The sequence below is a fragment of the Xiphophorus couchianus genome, chromosome 23 (genome assembly GCF_001444195.1).
Source record: "Xiphophorus couchianus chromosome 23, X_couchianus-1.0, whole genome shotgun sequence".
Classification (NCBI taxonomy): Eukaryota; Metazoa; Chordata; class Actinopteri; order Cyprinodontiformes; family Poeciliidae; genus Xiphophorus; species Xiphophorus couchianus.
The window spans coordinates 20186813-20204575 of record NC_040250.1 but is presented as its reverse complement, the minus strand read 5'-3'; the positions used below and the strand labels follow the sequence as shown (position 1 = coordinate 20204575).

The window sequence follows — 17763 nt, the reverse complement described above, 5'->3', positions numbered from 1 at the left end:
ACAACTGAAAATACCCCTTATATTCTAGTTTCTTCAAAGTAGCAACCTTTTGCTGTGATTACTGCTTTGCACACACTCTGCATTTTCTTGATGAGCTTCAAGAGGAAGTCACCTGAAATGGTTTTCACTTCATAGGTCAACCTGCCCTGTCAGGTTAATAAGTGGGATTTCTTGCCTTATAAATAGTCATGAAAATAAAGAAAACCCATTGAATTAGAAGGTGTGTCCAAACTTTTTGTCTGTACTGTACATCCTATGCTTTCCATTGTCAGGAAATTCACCAAATCGAGTGTTAACACATTTAAAAATGTAGGACATCACTTTGTAACTCAACCTCTCTTCACAGCTTTCTGCTTTGTTTTTTAATCACCGGCGTCTCTGCAATGTTCTTAATTCCTGCAGACATCTTGAAGGGCCTCTAAATAACTGCTGAAAACAAACCTGGAGATACAGATGCTTGCATTTAAACTAAATCTGCGATCATTATGCTTTCATTAACACCCTGTAGTCCGCATAGGCAGTGCAGAAAGCGTCAGGGGGGGAAGCGGCACTTGTTACTTCAGCTCTGCTGTCTTTACAGGGAAAGCTTGATGGCAGACATCATCGCAGCCATATTCACTTCCTGTGTTAATCCCCTCACCACTGCAGCTCTTTATTTCCGAAGCTAAGGAGAGAGGCGTGGGGAGAATTTTTCATTTCTGCCTTGCTTCACCCCAAACACCATTCATTCACCTAAGACTCTAAGGGAGCCACAGTATCCTGCTAAAACAAACAGCATTGAGCATGCAGAAACAAATGCTTTTGTCTTAGAGTTATATTTAGTTCCAGTCTGCCATCACCCAAACATCAATGCTGACAAGACTTGGTTGACCTCCGATTTCAGTCAGTCTGCCCAGAAACCTCCACGTTCTGTGAGCACGCTTGAACATTTTCGCAGCATGTTATTTTCTTAAAAGTACAGGCTTTTGTTCCCGCTGTGCTGTATGACACAGATTACTGTAGCACCTTGGGCCTCTCTCTATCTCGCTCATGCTGCAAGAGACATGTCATCCCAGAACTGCTTTCATTGATGTAGTTCTCATTCCTACAAGCCCTGCAGGCCATGCATGACTCCTGTGAGAGCAGAGAGATCCAAAAGACAGGAAACAGCTTGAGAGAAGCCCAGCAGTCAAGGCTGTGGGAGGGCAGAGGATAGGGTGTGGAAAAAAAACGGGGATTTCCTCAGACGGTACTTTGACTTTTATCAGGAGTGTGGAGTCCTTATCTGTTAGTCTGCTTTATAAATGTGTAAGGCTCTGTACATCTGTACTCTGGTTGATTATATCTCTCCACCAATCTCAAGGACTTTTCAAAGTTCTCAGCATCCTGTCCGCCTGACTCTGTATGGAAATGTATCCACAAACCCCGTTCCCTTTGGCATGCCTTATTTTTAAGTATTATTGGCTGCACAATTGTTAGTGTTTCATTAGCGTAAATTAACCGCTGAGTTAATTATCAGGAGGCTGCGTGGGATCTGCGCTCACTGTTTCTTTAAAGTCGTGCAGAGGGGAGCCCACGATAAAGAAAGGAGGGGGCAGCTGTGCGCCAGTTCGAGGTGTCTGCCTGTCGCAGCGCCTTGGGGTTGACATTAAGAAGAAGAGCGGGTCCATGCTTCATCTGGGAGGATCGTCGCGAAGCGGAAGGCGCTGGAGCACAAGCCGATCGGGGGAGGTGCACGTCGGTGCGGGAATACATGGATGGACAGAGAAATACTGCAATCGGAATTAAGTTGTCAGCCGGTGCGAGAAACATCAACATATAATGGGGAATACAGCGCCAAAGCCATTAATAGGTGAGGTTTCTTTTCTTTTCTTTCCTCCCCTCTTTTTGGTCATTATTGGCTTATTAATGTGGGGGAAACAGCAGAGGTGTGTATAGGCTACACATGCCTTGTCTTGTGATCGCCGTGCACTGATGCACTCCGCATCACGGGGGAGATGAGCGTGATTCCCCGGGAAGCGCTCCTTTCCTTCAGCAGCCGCGGTGCTCCAGAAAAAAAACAAAAACAAACAAAAAAACAACACTTCCATATGATCAGCTTCAGGATTCACATCAGTAGTGCAAACTTGAGAGCGATGATAGCAAAAATGTGAATTTCATGAACAAAGATCTTATTAGAAAAGCCTTTACATTTATGAAAAAGCACATCTTTTGCACTGCCGCGTTAAAATTTTAATGATAAAGCTATGTTACTTTGTTTTAATTCAGGCAGATATTTAGCATGTTTTTTTTTTTTTTTAAAGTGAGCTATTTATTTCAAATTTGCGCAAGGTTTTATTGCAGTAGTTCGTAAAAGCTCAAAACACCAAGGTAGCAATAGTTAAATATATACATAACTAGAAGAGAAAAGGAACAAACACCAAAATATCGTTTTATTCCAAGTGCTATTACTTTAAGAGCAGTCTCGAGTGATTAGCAGTGATTTATTCTTGTATGAGCTTGATTGTCAGTCTCGTTTTCTTCGTGATTATGAACTCTAAGCTCTGAGCCACTTTGTCATGTTACCTAGAGCCCATTACTTGATAATCAGTTCCCCTATATCACTTTGATTTAACGTCTGTCACACTCCCACGCTCCCAGCAGGCCCGTCTCAGCAACTGAATAAGGGGGTGCTGCCATCACAGCAACTCACATTAGGTTGTTTTCTTTTTTTTTTTTTTTTTGCCAGGAATGTTTCCTTCTGGAAATCCATGTAAAATCGAGTCAAGCTTTGATTTGTGAAAGCTTGACTTGTGACTTTCACTTGATTTGTGAAAACAAAGAATTTACTCAATAAAATTAGTGCAATCGTAATCATTTTTATTCAAGATTTTTGATGTATTTTTAACAGCAACAAAACACAAATTGGGGGAAAAAAACTCTAAAAGTTAAATTGTTGATTGAACTTATTGATTTCTAACTTATAAAGGTAATTTTGCTTTAAATTTTGTCCTTTCATGTTAAAAGTTACAAGAACTAGGAATTGTTTTGATTAAAATGTTACTGAAATAGTAATTACTCAAAATCTAAGAAGGTGGTGTGTAAAAAGTTTCCCTGAAAAGCCCACAGATTTACTCCATTGACAGAAGAGAGCTCAGTGTGATAGCAACATTTGCTTTAGCATTAGCACTAATGCTAATTAGTTAAGTCACATGATGTTCATAAAGTAACAATAGTTAACTTTTCAAATCATTCATGACACACCGTTCATAAAGTAACAATAGTTAACTTTTCAAATCATTCAAGTCACATGACGTTCATAAAGTAACAATAGTTAACTTTTCAAATCATTCATGACACACCGTTCATAAAGTAACAATAGTTAACTTTTCAAATCATTCATGACACACCGTTCATAAAGTAACAATAGTTAACTTTTCAAATCATTCAAGTCACATGAAGTTCATAAAGTAACAATAGTTAACTTTTCAAATCATTCATGACACATGACGTTCATAAAGTAACAATAGTTAACTTTTCAAATCATTCAAGTCACATGACGTTCATAAAGTAACAATAGTTAACTTTTCAAATCATTCATGACACATGACGTTCATAAAGTAACAATAGTTAACTTTTCAAATCATTCATGACACATGACGTTCATAAAGTAACAATAGTTAACTTTTCAAATCATTCATGACACACCGTTCATAAAGTAATAATAGTTAACTTTTCAAATCATTCATGACACATGACGTTCATAAAGTAACAATAGTTAACTTTTCAAATCATTCATGACACATGACGTTCATAAAGTAACAATAGTTAACTTTTCAAATCATTCATGACACATGACGTTCATAAAGTAACAATAGTTAACTTTTCAAATCATTCATGACACACCGTTCATAAAGTAATAATAGTTAACTTTTCAAATCATTCAAGTCACATGATGTTCATAAAGTAACAATAGTTAACTTTTCAAATCATTCATGACACACCGTTCATAAAGTAATAATAGTTAACTTTTCAAATCATTCATGACACACCGTTCATAAAGTAATAATATTTAACTTTTCAAATCATTCATGACACACCGTTCATAAAGTAATAATAGTTAACTTTTCAAATCATTCATGACACACCGTTCATAAAGTAACAATAGTTAACTTTTCAAATCATTCATGACACACCGTTCATAAAGTAACAATAGTTAACTTTTCAAATCATTCAAGTCACATGACGTTCATAAAGTAACAATAGTTAACTTTTCAAATCATTCAAGTCACATGAAGTTCATAAAGTAATAATATTTAACTTTTCAAATCATTCTAGCTAAGGTGGCTTGTTAGCCTTACTTGAAAACCGCAGCTAACATTGCCTTCATCGGCAATGTCTGCCTCAGGGTTAAGCTGAGGTTGCTAGGCAGTTTGACCGTAGCAACACCACAGACCCGGCTAAATGAAGCAAGCTTGCTCTGAGACGAACTTTCTGAACCACAAGTTCTGTGCCAAATTTAAACTTGCATTCAGACATGAAAGAATCCACAACAAACTTGGCAACCTTACAACCTTACATGAGAATTAAGATTGATGGAACCAGCGCCAGTCAAAGTGTTTCTTGCTACCAAAATGAATTGGCTAATATTTATAGTTTTGAACTGATTTTGAACATTACATCTACATACTAATCTATTTAATCAAAATGTAAATAATTATGTTGGCTTTATTTCCATTTAGAACTTCTTTTTATAACGTACATTTCCCGGTAAACATGGCTATTATTTTTTTTTAGCAGTAATCGTGGTTACATCACAACAAAGTTATCAAAGCTTACCAGTCAGAAATAAATTATTATAATCCAAACTAGATTCATCTAAGATATTTAAGTAAATAAGCAGCTTGTTCAGCTAAAGAAGAATATGAAGAATGCTTAAAATCGGTTTTCTATTTGAAGAAGCTGGCCTTGGTATGACAGTCTTGTGCAGTCTTAGGATTTCATTTATGCTTTTCCATTTTTTAGAATCCTGAAGGTTCAGCATTTCCCAAAAATAAATTGGCCACCATTGAGCAGTGGCAGACACAATCCAGAGGTCAGAGGATGTTTTTAGAGTCAATCCAGAGAAACGATTTCTTCGCCTCAAAATGTGTGGTAGTGTGAGTAGTTACTCATAATTGAGAATGATCTCGGCCCAGTCAGACACCAAATCTGTGAAATTCAAGTACCGTTTACATTTTCTGTCTCAGAAGATATGAAATTCACACTTCCTCTATACACTTCCATATATTATCTACTCTTAAGTATATTAATCTAGTGTTTGAGTGCATAAAATATAGAAAACACTTTGTTGTTAGCTTGCCTGCTAGCTTAGTTAAGGGAGCACAACAGATGCAAATCCCAAAGATTTTCCAGTTTACCGTCTGTCATTTTCAGATGGAAGTTCCAACTTCCTAGACAAATACATTACAACATTACAGCAGCATTACAACATCTCCAACTTCCACTTTGTTCTAGCTGCAGATCAGAAATTGGGTAATGTTTGTGCAGGGACCATGCTGATTACTACTAGCAACACAATACGGTACCAGTGCACTTCTCTATGCAGTCTAAACACTTAAAAATTGTAACATATCTACAAACAGAAGCAGCAAATTACTGCTGGATTGGAAATGTTTGTCTGAGGTACAAAATGGCAGAAGTGCAATTAATTTCTCTAGTTATCCTGGTGTTGTATTTGGTGTTGTATTCTAGCAGAAACGAATGTGGATTTTTGATTAGAAAATGACTTTCTGCCAAGTTGACTTCTTTTACTTGAAATTTGATAATTCCTTCTAAGTATTAATGGGACAGACCATAGTATCTACTACTTGGAGAGAACCCACACATGCAAACTCTATGCAGAAAAAGGTCAGGGTGGGATTGAACCGGGAATGTTGTTGCTACAAGGTGACAGTCCACTGATGGTACTTTTATATACTGTTGAAAAGAGTTGAATCCGAATGTGAGGAGATTGTTTTTTTTGTTTAGCGCTGTTTGATAGTCATTTTCCATTTTCTTGATTTTTCTTTTTTTTCTTTTATTACTAGAAATTTTCCTAGACAGAAAAAAAGGCAATATTTTTTGTTTACGCAATTTCCAATTGTAGTTGAAAACTGAAAGATGCAAAGACACAAAGAGGTTTATTGATAAATTTACATTTAGCAGTCAAAACACCTTAAAGATCTGTGGGTCTTTATTCTTCCTATATATTTGTAACAACAAATTTAGCTTATTTTATGTGAGGCCCCAACTGCAGTCATAATGTGCTTTGAGCCGCCCCTTGCTGCTTGACTTGCCGCGACTTCCATCTGATAAGGGCAAACAAGTGTCTATATCATGTCTCACTGTATGTGATTAAACTTCCCTGTTTGTCCCTCCGTCAGCGAGGCAGTTATGCCTCAGGCGGTCAGGTCAAGCCTCAACATGTTTTCTGTGTTGCACTAACCTCCAAAGTATATTTTACTTGTTCAAAACCCAAAATGCTCAAGTGCAGATGGGAAGAGGCACATCGTTTGAGATGTTACAGATGTTTTCGAGCTCTATAGTTTAGAATATAATCAGTGATAATGCCTAATTTAGGAAATGTGCTGTGGAACATTTCACTGAGTTATTGTCTTTGCACCAGAACGCCGTGAATTTGTAACAGGAACCTAATCTCGCCGTGGCCCGCAGGAGGAGAGGAGACGCACCGCCTCCCTTTGAGGGTCGACTCACAGCCAGTCCATACCATAAACACTCATCATTCATGTCTCATTTGAGCTGGCGCTCGATTTGTCTTCTCCTCAGTTCTGATCTGTTTGTTTTGCGATGCTCATCAAGGGATTCTTTTTTGCTAACTAGGACGCTGACTCCTTCTGTGCAGAAAAAACAAAGATTAGGCCTTTTATTTTGGTATTTTGACACTGACTATGCACTGCGTGATTCATTCTCCCCTTTTGAAGATAACTCAAGGAATAAAGAAGGCTATGCAGGGTTTATTTATGCTGTAGGCCAGGGGTGTGTAAGTATGATAAAGACTAATGGCGTATGTTGCAAACTTTAGTTTGATCTAAAGGGGATAAATTAGACAGTTTCCCAGTGTTTTACAGACAAATTTATTTGAGTCAATTAACAATTTTAATGCACAAGACTGTCAGTTCCCTTTTTTCTAATGCTGCACTTTAAAACAGCTGATTGTACTCTCAGCTCATGCAATAACAAATTAAAAGAAAATTGCAGTTCAGACGGCGTGTTAGCCGAATCATTGCAGGGCTCTGTTCTCATCTACCTACGTAACTCTTGATGTTTACCCACACAGATGCTACTTTGCAACCCCGCCCGGTGGCTAGCAGGCAGTACTACACGCTGCCCAACAATGGGTCAGGTGTGGAGAGAAGAACATCTGCCCCGCCTGTCAACATCAACCTGGAGTCGCTGCGCTTTAACCCGCATGCCAGGGGGAAGAACATCAGGCTGGATGGGCAGCTTCGAAGAGCGACTCGCAAGAACAGCTTCTGCAATGGCATCACGTTCAGCCACCGCCCCGTCCACCTCTATGAAAAGGTTTGCTTCATCTCTCTGTATGGTTATTCTGATAAGGCTGCAGTAAGGTTGTAACAATTTCATGTGTTCAGGTCCGTCTTCGCCTAACCGGTGTGCACACTGGCTGGAGTGGAGCACTGCGCTTTGGTTTCACCAGTCTGGATCCAAGTGAGCTAGAGGCCACTGACATCCCCAAGTATGCGTGCCCAGATCTGGTGACGCGGCCCGGTTACTGGGCCAAGGCCTTGCCTGAGAGACTGGCCATAAAGGACAACATGCTATCGTTCTGGGCTGATCGCCACGGGAGGGTTTTCTACAGCATTAATGATGGAGAGCCCATCCTCTTCCACTGTGGGCTCAGCATTGGCTGCCCACTCTGGGCAATCATCGACATCTACGGCATCACTCAGGAGGTCACACTGCTTGGTAAGAATCTCGTGATTCTGGTAGTCAGTGCATTATGAAAAGATCAAGTTGTGTGAGCAAACTCAACTTCTAATAGGAAGATCTTTAGCCATGTACAGTGCTTTGTAAAAACTTTTTGTGCCCTTGTTAAAACCATAAATAGCTATGCCTACAAACCTCACCATATTTTATTTAAACATATTGTGATAGACCAACATGAGTTAGTGAATACATGAGAAGTGTAAGAAAATGGATGCATTTATTTTTCTTTTTTCTTTTTTAGAAAAAAAGATTTGAAAAGTTTGGTGCGCATTTGTACTCCATGTTTATACCTAGTTATGCAGCACTTATTGCTCCAATTTCCGTTGTCTATTCATCTCTACAAAACAGCTCAAGCTCAGCCAAATTAGACTAAGTCATCTTAGACGAGGGGATAATGACAAATGATTATACTTTGATAAAAAAAAAAATGTTTTGAGTTGTCACTTTTAGGAGGTGAGCCTTGTGCCACAGCGTCATGTCTTCTTTCAGCATTACAATGTTTCATTGTTGAGATAATTCATTTAGAGTGAAGCGCAGTGTTAGTTTTGTGTCACAAATATGTTTTGCAAAAGGCCAATAAATAAATAAATAAATAAATAAATAAATAAATAAATAAATAAATGTTGGTCTCAGCCCAAGTGTGTTGATTATAGGGCTGAATCCTTTTCTTATCAACAAATTGTCTTCACCTGAGCAAAGGATCTCAGCAGCTCCTCCAGAGATACCACAGGCCTCCTGGCTGCTTCTCTAGATATTGCTCTCCTTGCCCAGCCATGTCTTCTTAGAATTGCAACTGTTTTGTTCTTTTTTCCATTTTTAGATGATGGCTAGAACAGACACTCCTTGGGATATTGTTTTACAACCTAACCTGTTTTACACTCCTCTAAAAATCCTCCGAGGGTTTCACAGAATATCTGGATTTAAACTGAGATTATACAGAGAAGTTTGGAGGCTTCTGCAGAACGCTGGTTGCAATAGATTTTATTTAGAGTTATCAGAGTAGTAGAAAACCTTGTATAATTATCTTTAGCTTCCCAATTATTCACTACTTTGTACTTACCAGTTATAAGATAAACCACATGGAAGTTTGTGGTTGTTTTGTGAGAAAATGTGAAAAACCTCCAGAGATATAAATTCTTTTGCAAGGCTCTGACTATAGTACTCCATATTTTTCTATTTGGATTCAAGTCAGTCATCTTGGGACCATGTGTTTTGACAACCCAAAGTCAACAGAAACACATTTTTTATAGGGTCAACATATTCACGGCTAAATTAGACAGATTCTTGGGAGTTTGGCTTTACAGCCCCATGGGTCGGTTTCAAATGGTCTGGGATGGCTCGATGATGAATGATCCGTGTGTCAAAACGGATCTGTGTTTGTCTTAAAAACCAGAGCCTCTTTATTTCAAATTGGCTAACATGACATGGAGAAATGAACAACAGATGTCATGCGGTCTATTCACCCTCCCAACTACTATTCACAACTTCCATAAACACTCTCTTACTATCACTTTCCTGAGCCGTGTTACTTTTCTGCTTTTTCGTCGGCTTCGCTTCCATCAACATTTGTCCCCTCGCTGTCCTCGCTCTTACACTTACATGTCGGGCGTGTTTGTCTTCGCCTGACAGAAGCTGTAGCCTTGTTTGGTCAAGGCTGTCCGTCCCTGAAGCTTTGGTGAGGGGCCAGGGAGCTCTACTGCTCCAACATCTCTAGAAATAGTGGTAAAGGAATGCACCATAAGTCAGAGGGGGGCTACAAGCAGCAGACTTGTTTATATATGTTTCTGGAGTACAGAGAAGCTGAAGCTCTTCCTGACAATGCTTGTTTGTCCACGTAAAGTAAATACAACGTGGGACTAAATTCAACATAGATGTGTTTACGTTTTGATTTCTGGACGCTAACATCATATTTTGTTATCAGAAACAACCCTTAGTTGGCTTAGAAACTGTGAAATTCTCAACATGTGCAAAAATGAAACGCATTGTAAATAATTTTATCAATGCGTTCTCATCAGAAATAGCCCCAGTCTTCAAAAAATAATAGTATAAATCCAGCTGTTCAGAAGGGGCTCGAGAAGTTTGGAGTATCTTTAGCGGACAAACAGCAGAAAGGACGGGCAGAACATTGGATCATATGGGTAAGGCTTACACCAATGTTACCTAATATAGTTCAATCTAAAACTGAAGACCTTTGCTTAAGCTATAAAGCTATGAAGACATGGACATCAATCTATACCGACAGTCCAGACAAGGAAAACCTTAATCAGAGATTCAGAACCTCTTGAGATCTCTGGCTGAGATCCATAACTCAAGTGGGAGAATCTGTTGACAGGACAACTACTAATCATACACTCCATAGATTGAGCCTTTTAAAATGAGTGGCAATACGTGTTAAAAGAAACCCAGAAAAAGTTTGTCACAAGTCAAGTGAGCGACACAGCAAACATGTGGAAGAAGGTGGTCATATAAATTGCTATGTGTGGTGGAAAGCTAACGCTGCATATCGCCTAGAACATACCGTACTCCTTGTGAAACATGACAGTGGCAACAACATGCTGTGAGGAACCTGTACTTGAGCAAAGACAGGGAAACTGGTAATAGGTGAAGGGGGAAAGATAGCGCTAAATATGTGTAGTCCTAAAAAAACAAAGCCTGTTAGAGGTGCACGTTCTTGCAGGATTATAATCTTATGCAGTGAGTAAGTGGTATAATGCAATGGTTTAGATTAAAGCCTAGTCGTGTGTTGAAATGGCCCAATCAAAGTTCAGACCTAAATCAAATTGAAATCTCCAATCCGTTTGTTCAAGCGTGAGCTATTCTTGCTTAAGAAAATCAGCAAAAACTTCAGTCTCTGGACGTGCAAAGCTAGTAAAGACATACTCAACATCTGAAAAAAGGGCTGAAATACAACACAGACGACAAAAAGCAGCATCAATGAGTTATTTTCTTTCAGAAGACGTCATATATCTTCTGGAAAAATGAAGCCTCTGAAAAGAGCTGTGACTAATAGCAGATTTTTTAGCTCCCTTGTAGTTCATTTTATTACCAATATTACAGCTTTCCAGTAAGTGTTATAAAATTTGTCTGAATCAGTTTGAACTAATATTCCTGACAGTTAGTACAGTTTTTTTCATGTCTTGTCTTGGAAAATAAGAGTAAAGTGCCAACTAGAAGAGAACAGAGAAATGTTTTGGGACAGATTATATCAGGCCACTGAATAGCCATTAACTTTTTCGTGCACATTTTGCTTCACAGACAGCACATTTGCTGAGAGCGTGGGGTCCAGCTGCCTGAGCGCTGCCCGTCTGAGTGCCTATCTTCCCCAGAGCAGCCACGACTCGGCCAATTACAGCAACAATCAGCTGGAGAACAACCAGGCGGCTGCTGCCAAAATGGCCAACCTCCAGCTCAACAACTACTCTCAGCTCATCCACTACTGCTCATCCTCTTCTTCCTCCTCCACGCCGTCCTCGACCGTCTCCTCTGCGTTTCCGAGGGGCGTCCGGGGTCTGCCGTCCCTGCTGGACAATGACTTGCACTTTCACCTGATCCGTGGATCTGATGTGATACTCTCCGCAGACCGTTTGGCCGCCTGTATCCATTTTCTGGACAGCAGCCGGACTCTGGTGTTCAGCGACCGGCCGCTCCATGTGGGAGAGACTTTGTATGTGGAGGTGGGCCACCTGGGTCTGCCTTACTTTGGGTCGATGTCATTCGGTTTAACATCCTGCGACCCAGCTTGTCTGCACTCTGGAGACCTGCCGGCTGACCCTGAGGTGCTCCTGGACCGGAAGGAATATTGGGTGTTGCACCGCGGCTTCCCCATGCCTTGCTCTGGAGACGTGCTCAGCTTCAGTCTGCTGCCCAGCGGAGAGGTGCACCACGGGGTGAACGGAGTGGGACGGGGCCGGCTGCTCTGTGTAGACTCCTCTCAGGTCCTGTGGGCCTTTTTCACACTGCATGGAGCTGTGAACAGACTCAGGATACTCGGTAAGTGTGTTTAGAGCGACACATAAAGCACACAAAGCATCTGAGGAGCCAAAGCAATAAAACAACTTGGATAGCAATCACTGGAACTTTCCCCTTTAAAGAAAAATAAAATTTTACTCACTCATGCTTAATGGGACAGAGCTGTGAGCACATAAAGCCTGTGACGATGAGGCACATCAGTTTAGCACCATTTCTCCATCTGTTTTTAAATGCAAACAGTAATGACGCAATAAGATGAGATGGGATGTATCTCTTTGAAAGGTGAGGAGATAATACATAAAGTATTTATCCACGGTACTGCCCTGTTAGCTTTCTACCTCCTGTTCCAGTAAGTAAATGTAAATAGACAATCAGAGTTGGCAGACTTTTGATCTCTGTGTGTTTGTTTTGTAAATTTCCGACCTTAAAATACAGAAATTAGCAGATTTTTCTTCAAGACCGTAATTCAAAAGCGTTCAAGAATAGCTGGCCGATTTTTAGTCCTCTTTTCTCAACGCCATCTCTTTCCCTTCTGCTTACCTGCAAGCAAGCTATTTCTTAAACCAGACTGTACATATCAGTTTACTTGTCTTTTTAGTAAAGTATTTTTGATGAGTTTTGAAGAGAAATAATCATAAAAACGTTCAGATCTTTTATATCATAAATCTATGTGTGATCTCTGCTTATTATTTTTTTGAGACATTAAATGACACCCAATTTCCATTTATTTTAGCCATGAACTGAAAGTATGTCTGCTACTGACAACTACATGAAATTACTATATGCAACTTTTTGATTATAAATACAATTTGTCTGAGTTACATGGCCATATTTTCTAGAGTTGACAATTAAGTTACTTGAAATCCTCTTTTGTCCAAGCAGATGAGATTTTGTACCAAAACAGTCAGGAGCTTCAAAGTTCAAGGTTCAATATAAAGAAGCAAGACCTCTTCCTGTCTCAATGGTCATTAATTATTTGTGTTAGAAGCAGATGTGGTGTCACTGCATGTGTCTGTAAACATTCACTTTCATAATATTTATTGATTTGATTTTGAACTGTTTAGCAGCTTATGCTACATTTGAGCTATTAGCATTAGCATCTCTCAGCAGCAGTCTCTCTGTGTATTTCATAGCGAATGTAAAGCCTTACTTACTTCTTAGATTTCCAACATTTCTGGATCAAGGATGTTCCAAAACCGAGAGACGTTGAAAGCTCAACATGGTAAAACAGAGCAACTTATATGTAATATGTTTAGCCTTCCTGTTATCTGCATTACTTGTTTGTAAATCTGACAGTTTTAAAGTACTAAACACTAAAAACTAATTCTAATTCTGGTTAATCACAATTAGATTGAAAGGAATCTTAATATTCCACAAACCAAACATGGGCTTCCTGAAAAGATGACAACATTTTTCTTTTCCCAGGCTAAAGGAATTCATCTGGGTAGATTTGTTCTTCATTAGGCTGTTTAACCTTGAGCCATGACCTTTTTCAGTCCCTGTGGTCCAACTCCTACAAAAACTCCCATCAGACCAGACCCTGTTCTCTCTTGTTTTTAATCCAGCAATGTTCTGCTATGAATAGAAGACCGTGAAAAAAAGTCGCTCTAATGAATAAGCATGCATTTTTAATCTGTCTGCTTCGGGCATGTCAGAGTACAGCCTGCAGCTTTACATTCGGGCAGCCGATGTTCTGAAATCACTCATTTTAACTTACATTAAATATATCCTCGAACTGAAACCCAACCTTTTATAGATAGGGAGTCTAATTGTGTGGCGGTTGTTGATTTATAATTGTCTTTGCGGAACAGGAACACTGCAGTCCAGTCCTCCCTGCACATCCCCCACAACTTCTCAGAGCAGCAGCCCAGATGACAGTGACTCAGACCTGGCTTTCAGCGTCAACAGATCCTCCTCTGCCTCAGAATCCTCTCTGGGTAAGATGCCAGATGTTGACAGCATAAATTATACTATACTGTATATATGGAGGCCTGTATGAGGCCCCCAAGGGACGACTTAGACGCGCAGCAGTTCTGACGAACTGCAGGGGAAATTTGTTTTTTCGTAATTTTATCCATTACAGGAAGCGAGGCTTCTACTAAAACATTTCTGGAATGTTAAGATTTTGTCATTGGCAAGGACATTTTGTTAAAAATGTTTAGAGTAGTCTTTTTTTTAAAACATATTGTTCTGAGCAGATATATGAATATTAAACATAAAAAACTCATCCTCCATCAACAACAGAGGATTACTCTTCCATTCATTCAAGCTGTGTTCTCTCCTTCCAGTGACTGCTCCCAGCTCCCCGCTTAGCCCCCCTACATCCCCCTCCCTGTCTGCCTCTGAGCTGCCCCCTGCTGGGAAGAACGGAGAGTGCACCATTTGCTTCGACCAGGAGGTGGACGCGGTCATCTACACCTGCGGACACATGTGCCTGTGCAACGACTGCGGGCAGAAGCTGAAGAGACAAATCAATGCCTGCTGCCCGATATGCAGGAGGCCCATCAAAGATGTAATCAAAACGTATCGGCCGTGATGGCGGCTCCGCTTTGTGAGCAGGTGCTTCGTGCGTCTCTACCACCTGTTGACTCCTCTCAGGCTTCGCTGGACCACAATCCTGACCTTAAACCAGAAACTGACCGCATCAGAACATCACTGTGCCTCTTAGATTTCCCTTACATGTGGCTGAATGCAGTCTGGAGACAGAGCTAAGATGGACTAATAACCAGACTCGATGTTTGACTACCTTTACTTCCGTCAAGATATGATGAGACGTGTGCTCCGTTTTATGTTTTCCACATCATCTCACCTGTGTTGTTGAAGCAGAGAGGCTTGCTGTGACTTTCTTGTCCTTATTGTTGACATTCTAGGTATGTAGAAGTCCTTTACAAAAAAAAAAGAAAACATAGACATTGAACACATTTTGTTATGTAACTACAAACTTCAATCCATTTAGTTTGGATTTTCTGTGACAAAAATCAACCCGAACTGGTACATTATTGTGACGTGAAGGACAAAAAAAAACAACTGAAAAGTGTGGCGTGCCATTGTAGAACCACACTAGATTTTCTGTTACAACTTAACTTTTAGAGCACATCGCTACGGACTTTGGACATCTAGAGAAGAACATTTCTTATTTTGTAAAATAGCCCAAACATTGGTAAACATCCACTCTCAAACCTGATTTTAGATCTAGACTTCAGCTGAATCACTCTAACAAATTTTAATCTCAACAATTTGCTTTCTAGCACCAGTTGGGTGTTTAGGGTTGTTGCCTGCTGAAAGGTGTTCCTCTTCCTCTCGCCATTTCTTAGCCCCATCCATCTATCGATGAACTCTAAAGCTGCAACTCTACAGCTTCCCTGTCTCTGCTGAAGAAAAGGATCCACAGCCATGTTTCACTCTGTGAGTGCTGTTTTCTGGATTGAACTAAAAATGTAACACTACAACAACTACATAGTTGTTGCAGTGTTACATATCCATCCCAAATAGAGTTTTGTATGTGGACCAAAAATTTCAGTTTTGGTCTCATCTGATCAAAGCAGCTTCTTCCACATTTTTCCTCTACATGGCATGTGGTAAAATATATATAAAAAGACTTCTTACGACTTTCTCTCAGCAATGGTTTTCTTTTTGCTACTCTTCCATAAAGGTAATACTTGCAAAGTGCAGGAGTAATCATTTTCTTGCAAACAGATTAATGTTCTCAAACAAACCTTCGAAGAACAATTAGACTAAGACTGGGGATAAAATTCACATGGTAAATAGTAGAAATGCATGTCACTTTTTTTTTTTTTAAATGTTTTCTGTAAAGATTTTGTATACCATGCATCCTTTACTTTGTCCTTAATGGTTTTGTGTCAGCCCAGCACACAAATTCACACCGAAACACATTTTCAGTGTTTGGTTATAACGTGACAAAATGTGAAAATGTTTAAGACGTATGAATACTTTTGCAAGGCGCTGTATATGTCAACCAAGAGAACCTGTGGACCATTGACTTCGAGTGCCTTAGATTGTTGTTATGATATCGCTAAAAGCAAAAATATATATATATGAAATCCCTAGCCATATTTTCCGAATACGCCCTCCCTTGAGGCACACAGAATGTATGCAACGAGAGTAAAGGCAGGTTAGAGAGAAGGTTGTGACTGGATGTAAGGGAAATGCCATGCTCTAAAGAAAAATGGAAGTTTGCTTGAGGAAAAAAAAGGAAAAATCTGGTTTTGCACTCTGAGAGACTGACAATATTGTCTAAATACATTTTATCTAGTTTTATTTCATAAAGACTAATTTAAATGATATTTTTGAAAAGCACAATTATAATTTAACACTAACATACCCTTGCTGTTACGCGATGCTCCTGAGTAAATCAACTTAGAGTGTGCACAGTAATTTAAATGATATTAAATGTAGAAGTACACACTAGAAATAGATGTTTGCTGTTTATTAGGGAAAATATCGCCACTAGTTTTTACACTATAATCTATATAGAACATGGTATGTTGTATAGAACTCATGAGAATCATGACAGTATTTTTTTTTTTGAATAATGAAGCTTTGCTGATTTATACTTTCTTGTAAAATGAGCCATCTTTTTTTCTTTACAGCATTTTAATAAAATATCTATTGGAAAGTGAACAAATCTTAAGAAACACATGTTGCAGTTTGTTTTGTTAATATGTGATGTTTTGGGGGGGTTTTCCCCTGAGGATCATTTAAATTTTTTGACATTTCAGGAAAGAAAATTAAGTTGCAAAGGAGGAAATGATTTTGTTTTCATGTGAAGCATGATACTGAAACGTTAAGTGTCATTATTTCATGGAGAAACCTTTTCACTGCAATGCTGTTAATTTGAACATCTCTTCATCCTCAGTTTCAATCACAAGGTTTTGGTTTTGGATCAGAAACTTTTCTTATTCATATTTCATAAAGACTACTTAATAATGTTATTAAATGGAGCCACAGCCATTTACGTATGTTACGACAAACCTCAAACACACTGCTTATTTGTATGAAAAGACCCTGTTCTTGTTCTCCTTGTGCCATATTCTAAGTTTTGCTGTGTTATTAGGGTCTTTATTAATAATCATCGAGTTCATCTCTGCGGTTCTGGACCTTTTCAACCACCACAAACCATCATCACTGAATAAAAACATTTGACACGTCTGACACAGTCCTTGTGAATATTTAAAACTACAACTAATCATGAATTAATTAAACAGCCCAGATCCCTTGTCTTAAAAAAATTACAAAGAGCTCTGATGCATTTTTAAAATCGCTCTGACCTTCATTCACCTTGATCCCTATCAGACTCAAGGTCATATTTGCTTGCACTCTGAAGATTTTGAAACATGTGATGTTCTGTCCAGATATGAAATGATAGCTATCATATTTACACAGAGTGAACTGTGGGAACAGTTAAAGCAGATGAAAGGTCATGCTGAACATGTTGGAAACTACCATGCATTTTAATGAAGGAGCAAATAGAAATAACAGAATTATTCAACTCTGATGCAATAGTATCGCTTTAGTTTGATCAACTCTGACTTCTATTTTATTCCATTATATTAGCATGAAAGAAAACATCTAATTGCATTCAAATCAAGGCCTGTTTTAACAGTTGTCTACAAAATAAAATCTGTTGTAATTTTAAGATGGTTTTACAGAACTCCTCATACAGAATAAAACTACTTACTGACACTTTTATGCTTAAAAAATGAACAGAAATATAACGCGCTGGATAGAGGTTGAGGAGCTGATCCTCAGCAGTACAGAAGGTCGCAGGAGGCGTCCCCAGGTATCCTGCTGCCATCAACTTCCTGC

General features: G+C 39.1%; 1 protein-coding gene across 1 annotated transcript; it reads left to right on the top strand.

Moving 5' to 3' along the window:
- Positions 1-1177: 1177 nt before the first annotated feature.
- Positions 1178-17106, top strand: neurl1b (neuralized E3 ubiquitin protein ligase 1B). The gene is made up of 6 exons (XM_028009358.1): positions 1178-1831; positions 7298-7542; positions 7614-7947; positions 11224-11958; positions 13749-13874; positions 14226-17106. The coding sequence occupies exons 1-6, from the start codon at positions 1801-1803 to the stop codon at positions 14471-14473; spliced, it is 1719 nt and encodes a 572-aa protein (XP_027865159.1). The 5' UTR covers positions 1178-1800; the 3' UTR covers positions 14474-17106.
- Positions 17107-17763: the final 657 nt, after the last annotated feature.